Source organism: Triturus cristatus, chromosome 6, assembly GCF_964204655.1.
Source record: "Triturus cristatus chromosome 6, aTriCri1.1, whole genome shotgun sequence".
Lineage (NCBI taxonomy): Eukaryota > Metazoa > Chordata > Amphibia > Caudata > Salamandridae > Triturus > Triturus cristatus.
The window spans coordinates 192,970,908-192,980,045 of record NC_140589.1 but is presented as its reverse complement, the minus strand read 5'-3'; the positions used below and the strand labels follow the sequence as shown (position 1 = coordinate 192,980,045).

General features: G+C 42.7%; 1 protein-coding gene across 1 annotated transcript in view; it reads left to right on the top strand.

Moving 5' to 3' along the window:
* The first annotated feature begins 411 nt into the window (after positions 1-411).
* LOC146816620 (cytochrome P450 2K1-like) overlaps positions 412-9,138 on the top strand; it is a 376,635-nt gene continuing 367,908 nt past the window's right edge. Inside the window, exon 1 of the mRNA XM_085610495.1 lies at positions 412-679. Within this exon, the coding sequence (XP_085466621.1) occupies positions 494-679 (186 nt within the window). The 5' untranslated portion in view covers positions 412-493. The remainder of the gene's footprint in view (positions 680-9,138) is intronic.

Below are 9,138 nucleotides of genomic sequence, written 5' to 3'. Positions count from 1 at the left end.
TTTGCTACCATACTTTCTGGATGAGGAACAAAACTGCACGTTTTGTTTCAAGTCTACATTTAGCACTTGTGCCAGAACAGCTGTGACGCCCCATTGCCATCCAATGCTAAATCAGCCCATATCAGAAGCATCTGTCTTTGTAGTTTGCTTCTTTATTTAAAAACGAAAATAATCCATGTTGTTTACCTCGGTCAGTCAAAGTTGAAAAGTGTGTCTGTGCAGAGTTTGGATCAATAACCTGTGAGCTTAGTCAGCAAGATTGCACCCCATTAGGGCCTGATGCCACAATGTCATAGTTGAGATTATAAAATGCGCTGGCACTCGGGATTAGCTTAAACTTTAACAGTCGATACACATGAAGCAGCTGAAAGAGAGGGGGCCTTTCTTGCAATTAATTAATCATTTCCACCATGAAGAGTATATATCACTTCACTCTTCATGAGGTGATTGACATTTCATATTTACAGTCTGGTAAACCTCTGCCAAAGGAGAAATGTACACTACAGGGCTTGTTATTATTCTCCTGGTCATTCTTTTGGTTTTGATTGCTGTAAAAATTACAAACGATGGCTGGAAGAAGGACCTCGCCCAGAACTTCCCACCTGGACCGAAACCTCTCCCGCTAATTGGAAACCTGCTGCTGGTAGACCTGAAGAGGCCGCAGAAAACCTTTGTAGAGGTAAGGTGCCCGGCTTTCATAGCCTGGAATTACATGCAGTGCATGCCTGTGTCGTGCACTGTATTCATAGAAAAAATAAGTGCAATATCTTATCCTAGAAGAGAGGTTGCTCTTTTTTATAAGGGTACTCATTCATTTTAGCCAAAGGTCAGTCAAAGCTGGTTCAAGGAGGATGCGAGCTGATGGATGGGTCTCTGTCTTGCTTGCAAGTTGAATTAGACCGAAGCACCGATCTGAGGATCTACTGACAACACTGCTGACTGTGGAACCCAGAGATCTGGTGATTTTACCATCTGACTAAACACATGCTGGGCAAATCACTTATTCTCCTGCACACATGGCAGTCTGTCCCACTTTGACTGGATGTCCCAGGTGCAGAAAGGGACAGTGCACCCTATTACAATAAATTCACTGTGCCCTGCACAGCGTCAAGCTTGTGCTTGCCCTGTGGGCAGTGCATTAGTGAACCTGGTTTGAAGCCATTGGTCCGCCTTTCACTATTCAGGCAGAAGCCTGAGCTGCCTTTCAAATGGGGGCAGAGATGCCCCCCTGCCGGCGGGTGTAGGTATTGACTGCACTCATCTCCAGGAGAATGTCTAAGGGATTGTTGATATCTCCTATTCCTCCTTTGAGGTGTGCCCTTTGGGACGCACTGACTGCACTACCTTAATGAGGTGCACAGTTGGTGCACCGCGCAGCAGCTCCTTTGCCTCTGCGCTCATTACTGTAATATGGCAAAGATGCAAAATCAATGTGTGAATACTCCCCCCGCCTATATCAGACTTGCTTCTTTGTATCAGTTCTTCAAACTATCCTAAAAAACATCTTTCTCCTTAACATCCACTCTAGAGGACACACTCATTCATATTGAGGTTGTTTGTCAAAATATAGTTGCCAAAAATACTATGTTCAATAAATATATACTAAATATTGGTTGCAAAAATACCATCCCATTGCTGTTAGACAATATTCAGCCAATGATGTTTTTGTACCTCAGCTCTGCAAACTCTAAATGCATCTGTATTTGTATTTTCATTTCTGATGAACCCTTCTGTCAAGCTAAGTCTGGAAGCTTAGTGGACTAATGCATCTACTACAGGAACCTTTGTTTGACATTAGGGTCACAGGTTTGAAATTTAAATCCTAATGTACCCACTCAGCCTTTCATCTCTCCTGGGGTGATAAAATGAGTACTACTGAGTTGGGTGACAGTAAAATTCCGTCATTTTAGTTTCAAAGGCAGTGTGACTATGCACTTTACGTATGGATGTTGTGTGACCTAGACTACAACTTTCACTTCCTGTTCAGAAGGCTCATTCCAGTGCCCATCGCTTGGTCACTTTTCATTTGGATTTCAAGGTGAAAGGATCACTCTCTTGGTCTGTAATCCCTGTTTCATAATTACCATTGGATTTTAAGGACTTTTTTTGTGAGATATCCACTTAAGTAGGTTAAAACACTTTTGGATAATTTTGTTGTTTGATGTGGGGCATGCACCAGTATTGTTCTGTACCTTTATCGTACGATTTGTAAAAAAAATTCTTTAATGTGTACATTTGATTGTGGGTGGCCTGGAGTTGCAGTTGGGGCATATTTTGCATTAACGTTTTTTGTTATTGATTTTGGAAAAAAATAGCATAGTTTTTGGGAGAGAAGGAGGCCTGGTTTTAAAATTCTTAAAGTACTTTTTCTCCATTTTCTTCTGTGTTCTTCTGAATTCTGAACTAATTTGCTCATTTTACAGCAGGGCCTAGTCTGCTAAGGGGCCATGGCCAACCAACCATTACTAGGAATTGGGTGTATATTCATCAACTGTTTCTGTGGTGCATATTTGTTTAAAACATCTATTCATTTAGAGATGACCTTGGATTAAATGCAAAATGTATTTTTTTTTTATTCTGAGTTTTTTTGCAAAGTGTTAAAGTGTATTTTGGTGGGTAATTTTTGATGCCTTGGGATATTTGTGGTTTGTGATTTTTTACAGTTAAGGTAATTTTGGTTTTGGAATTTCTGAATTGATGGTTGTTTTCTTCTTTATTTACCATACCTAATTTCTTTGCTGGTCAACTGGCCGTTTTTTGTGTGGCTAGTTTGTGTGTGTGTGTGTTTGCTATAGGCCATCCTTTTGTCTTTGTTCTCCACGCCATGTGGTAGTTTGGCCATTTTGTGCAGCTAGTGTACTTTTTGCCATGGGCCTGCATGTGTTCTCTCTGTTGCCCATGCCTTATTGCTTTTTGTTTGAACATGTGATAAATGGACATTTTGTGTATTCATTGAGTTGGGTAACAATAAACATCTGTTATTCAGCGCCAAGAGACCTCATTGGGGTGAACATGCGCTTTACAAATACACATGTTATGTTATGTATTGTTATTGTGCTTTTGCCATAGGCCAAGATATGTTCTCTTTGTTGTTCAAGCTACCTTGCTTGCTGTTTGAACATGTGGCTGGCGATCATTTTGTGTAGTCATTGCACTTTTGCCATAGTCCTGCACGTGTGCTTGTTCTCCATGGCTTTGCCCTTCGTGGCCACTAGCCATGTGGCAAGGCATTCATTTTGTGTAGCCAGTATGCTTTGCTTTTGTCATAGGCCTGCATGTTTTCTTTGTTGTCAATGCATCCAACCTTGTTGGCCATTTGCCACTGTCAGGGCGGTCATTTTGTGTAGCCAGTGTTCTTTGCTTTTGCTTTCAGCTTGCATGTGTTCTTTGTTGTCCATGCCTTCGCCCTTGGTGGCCATGTTCCAGGACTGCCATTAAGTGTAGCCAATGTGCTTGGCTTTTGCTTTAGAACAGCATGTGTTCTTTTTTAGGTCAAGCCTAGACAGCGCTTGCACTGTCTGCAAGACATTTTGTATTGTATTCTACTGGCTGTTGGCTGTGCCATTCAAAAATGTAGCCTCTGTATTGGTGTTGGGTTGTAAAAGTCCCTCCCTTTGCTCATTCTGGCGATTTCACTGAGTACGTTTTTAGTTTGGCCATCACACTGTGTAGCGTGTGATATCTCCTGTTAACAGAGATGTGCATCCGTTAGCAATTATCCTTATCGTAACTGCAGTCTGACTTCTATTCTGACCTAAAGAAGCTCTGTGGCTTTGTTTCTGTTTCAGCGTGCATCTGTTAGCAATTATCCTTATTTTAACTGCAATTTCACTTCAATTCCGACCTAAAACAGGCCGGTGCCTTTGTTTATGTTTTAACGTTCATCTGTTATGAATTATCCTGATGGTAACTGCAGTATGACTTTTATTCCAACAGTCAAACTTAAAATGATATTAAAAAACACAGAGCATTTTATTTTACTAATATTAAACATTGCGTGTTATTAATTAAATAATGTGGCAGAGCGTTTTTAGTTTCCTTTTCTGTTGAGGATGTTGGGGTTTGTTTTCCGTTTTGCCAGCGTACATGGGGGAGATTCTGGAGTCATGTAAGGTGCGGCTGGAAAGAAATCGCAGTGCATATGCACTTGTTTTGGCACCAGCTTTTTAGAGTAAACGATGGTGAGCACCAGTAGGACCCGAGCCATTTAAAGCTGGTGTTATAAAAAAATGCGTTAGAGCATTTTTATTAGTTTCTTTTTCTGTTGACGTTGTCAGGGTTTGTTTTCCATTTTGCCAGCGGACATGGGCAGAGATGCTGGAGTCATGTAAGGTGTGGCTCAAAGTAAATTGCATACGCACTTTTTAGAGCTAACGATGATGAGCACTGGTAGGACCCGGGCCAATTAAAGCTGGTGTTATTGAAAAATACGTTAGACCATTTTTAGTTTCTGTTTCTGTTGATGTTGTCGGGATTTGTTTTCTGTTTTGCCCGCTGACATGGGCAGAGATGCTGGAGTCATGTAAGGTCTGGCTGGAAGTAAATTGCCATGCATATGCACTTTTTAGAGCTAACGATGGTGAGCACCAGCAGGACCCGGGCCAATTAAAGCTGGTGTTATTAAAAAATATGTTAGACCATTTTTAGTTTCTGTTTCTGTTGATGTTGTCGGGATTTGTTTTCTGTTTTGCCCGCTGACATGGGCAGAGATGCTGGAGTCATGTAAGGTCTGGCTGGATGTAAATTGCCATGCATATGCACTTTTTAGAGCTAACGATGGTGAGCACCAGCAGGACCCGGGTCAATTAAAGCTGGTGTTATTAAAAAATACGGTAGAGCATTTTTAGTTTCCTTTTCCGTTGACGTTGTCGGGTTTATGTTTCCGATTTCATGGACAGAGATGCTGGAGTCATGTAAAGTGTGGCTGGAAGTAAATTGCAGTGCATATGCACTTGTTTCGGCACCAGCGTTTTAGAGCTAACGAGGGTGAGCACCGGCAGGACCCAGGCCAATAAAAGCTGGCTCTCTTGGGCTCATTAATACAACTATATCAAATATTCAAACTTCAAACTGATATTAAAAATCCCCAGAGCATTTTATTTTAGTAATATTAAGAATTGCATGTTATTAACAAATACTGTAGATGATTTATTTTCCTTTTCTGTTCTAGTTGTTGGGGTTTGTTTTCTGTTTTGCCAGCGGACATGGGCAGAGATGCCAGAGTCGTGTAAGGTGTGTCTGGAAGTAAATCACAGTGCATGTGCAGTTGTTTTGGCACCAGCTTTTTTGAGCTAACAATGGTGAGCATGACCCGGCCTCATTAAAGCTGTGTCTGTTGGTGTGATTAACACAACTATACCATACAGTTAAACTTAAAATTAATATTAAAAATCCTCAGAGCATTTTATTTTACTAATAATAAGCATTGCATGTTATTAAAACATACGGTAGATCATTTATTTTTTCCTTTTCTTTTGACGTTGTCTGGGTTTGTTTTCCATTTTGCTACCACTACTCTTTAATACTTTCACTGCTCTTTAATACTTTTTATATGCTAAACTCCAATATACGGCAAAACCTATTGGCACTGCCAATGCTTGGTATCCATGTTTCCGCCCTTGGTGGCCATGTGCCAGGGCAGCCATTTAGTGTAGCCTGTATGCTTTGCTTGTGTCATAGTTCTCCATGTGTTCTTTGTTTTCCAGCCCTTCACACAGCCATTTTGAGTAGCCTGTGCGTTAATTCCTTTTCTTACACTTTTTATAGACATTTTCTAGGGACATTGATAGAAGAGCCTTTTTATTATTTTTTTATTTTTTTCCTGATATGTGTTGATTGTGCTCGAAGATGATAGTTGTAGGTATGTACAGTGTTTTTAAGCATTTTTTCCATTTTCCCCTGTGCCGCCTTGCCTCTTATGGATAGGATATTTCATACTCCTTAGAAAGACACCAGCAATATTTTATTAATTTAGTACATTTTTCCCTGCACCCCCTGCCTGTCATAGTTATCTCTCAATGACACAGGCACACAGCAGCAATGATTTTTAGGATTTGTTCAATTTACCCCGCATCTGTTGCCTGCCATAGAGGTCTCATAGGCGCACACCAACAATAATTGTTTTAAGGATTATTCCATTTTACCCTGCACCCCCTGCCTCACATAGGTCATAGGTACACACCAACAATAATGTTTTTTAAGGATCATTCCATTTTTCCTGTGCACTCCCTGACTGCCATAGGTCTCATAGGTGCAAACTAGCACTAATTTGAAAGATTATTCACTTTTCCCTGGCCTTCCTTGAACCCAACACCTGCCATAGGCCATAGACATACACCGGTTATAACTTCTTTAAGGATTATTCAAATTTGCCCCTTAACTGCACCCGCCGCCTGCCATAGGCACACACCAGCAATACTTTTTTAAAGAATGATTCCACTTTCTCCTGGTCTGGCCTGGCCTGCATCCACTGCTTGTCATTGGCCATAGGCGCACTCAAGCAATAGCTTTTTAAAGAACTATTCAATTTTCCCCCTGCAACACCAACCTGCCACAGGCGTCTCATAGGCCTTAGAGGCACATAAAGAAAACTTTGCAATCAGTTTTTCTTTGAAATATTTGGTTTGGAATGGATACACTATTGTTAATTATGCATGATGACCTCACTGTATTAGATTGTCTGGAGATTCAAACTGCTAATGCCACATTTCACAGAATGTACTTCTTGTTTGCTTCAAGGTGCTCAAGAGACATTACACATAGTACTGCCAGCCAGAAGGCCAACAGTGACGCCATCAACTGAGTTCTCTTCTGCTTCTGCTTATGCAGTTAAGTGGTAACTGCCAGAGTTAAGAAAGGACTTGAAGATGGCCCCAAAGAAGGGTGATGTGCCAAGAAAGTGGCTAGTGAGGAGGAGAAAAAGAAGGATAATGCCACATCTAGCGTGCTGCCCTCCCCCTATTTATTTATTTACGATATACCTGCTGCACCCAACTTTGGGCAGCAAAAGGCTGGGAGCAGCACTCCAGCAACAACAGCACTACCCCAACCTAAGGCTAACCCCAAGCCCATGTCACTCAGAGATTTAGCCATAGCACTCATGGTGAAAAGTAGGAAGTCTGAACTGGTTTATCTTAGCCGCAAAGTATGTAATTGTCCCGGGAAAGTGGACAACAGGAGCGACAGCCAGCAAAGGTTCTTTCTGAAGTAGGAGCAGACCAGGCGGTTGAGCTTCCTGCTGAGCAAGATGCCACTCTTTGACCATTAGCTTCATGATCTTTAGCAAGAAATTGAAAGGGTATTTCATCATCTTCTCCATGTCCCCCTTTTGATCATCTGAACATGGATTGGACCATGGTTGTCTCCAAGAGCCCCCTTGAGAGACAAGGGAAAAGGAAAGTTCCTGAAAACTTAGAATTATGAAAAGTGACAGTGGTGAGGACAAGTCAGTGATTGTGGGTATGGAGGGCAGCTCCCCTCCTATTCAACCCGCTCAGAGGGATGTGGTTAATCCACTGCCATCCTTGATGTTGCTAAGACCCCCACTGAGATCTGCAACTACCCCTACCACAGTTAAAGTTCACCCTACAGAGAGACAAATAACACAGCCACCGGCGTTCATGTTTTGAGGCATTGGCAGTGGCATACTAAAAAAGGTCTCCTCTCTAGTTTGAGACTTCTTTACAATTATCATTCTGGATGGAAACACTGCAATATGCTCCATTTGCCACGCGAGTGTTTGTCAAGGTAAGCCAGGTTTGCACTTTATAACTCGAGGCCAAAGTCCCATCTGAAAAAACATCATGCAATCCGTTAGTATAAGCCCTTAAAAAGCCAGCTGGTGGTGGTGGTGATAGGAGAGGGGAAGCAGCTCAGTTAACAGTGACAGAAGAAGAAGGTGCTCATGAGAAGCTAACAGCATTACACAAAGCAGCTCTGTCCACTGTAGTGTGCCAGCATCACCCACATCAGCAAACTACAAATAGCACAAGACTCAGATGCAGACACCCGCGCAAATAGTGATTCCATAAGATGCACATTGAGTCTACCACCTCTTGGGTCTCCTTTAAAATCGGCTGTGTGAGTGGCACCACAAAAGAAAAAAATCCAAACTATTATTATGGGCATGTTTAGTCAGATGGGAATCTAGGAGCGCAACCACCCAAAGGCACGTTTGTATTAGGAGAAGCTGGCTAAACTGTTAGGGGCAGATTTATGTATCCTGGCGCATCCCTGCAAATCAGCAAGGATGCGCCAGGAATGATGCGTCACGCAAGTTTACCCTTGCGCCACACATGATGCGCCGCATTTACAATGCGGCGCATCATGGCGCAGGAATAAACAGATGCTTGACGCATCCGATGGCGTAAGGTTGGCGCAGTGCTTCAGTTGCGTCACAAGCGCGACGCAACTCCAGCACTGTTCCAACCTACCCTATCCCTAACATGGTGCGTCAAGCCTTACGCCTGCTTCAAGCAGGCGCAGGGTTTTGGCGCATCAGCGTTGGGAAAGTGACTCAGTCAAATCTTATAGATTTGACTGAGTCACTTTTCAGGGGTGTTCCTGCGACGGAATGCCCCCCCCCCCTCTGTCGACACGCCCACGTGAAACCTGACGCAGGTTTTACGTGGCGCAGGGCTTTACATCGTGACGCATCTCCATAGATGCGTCACGATGTAAATATGGCGCAACGTGGCGCAGGGTTTACACCGCCGCTGCGTCACAAAAGTGACGCAACGGCGGCGTAAAAGTGGCGCATCCCCAATATAGATCTGCCCCTTAGTGCTGAGCCTCCTCCCTTTTTCTTTTGTGGGAGGACTCCATCATGATGTGCTGCAATTGGTTGGTCAAGCTTTTCAGAAGAGTACTGTTCACCCTATCTACCTGACAGCAGACATGTGGACCAGTTGTCAAGCAACTGTGTATATGTTTATCACTGCACATTAGATCTTTTTGTTGGGGTTAGGGAAGAGTTGTCTGCTGCTTTCAACACTGAAGAAAGTTTTAAAGGTATCTGGTGACATACAACAATAGAGATGTTCGCCGTGGAGAAATCCCATCTAACTGTAAGCGTCTTGGAAGAGTTTAACAGCAAGCTATTTGACTGGCTTCAACCAAGAGGTCTCAGAATCAGACAGT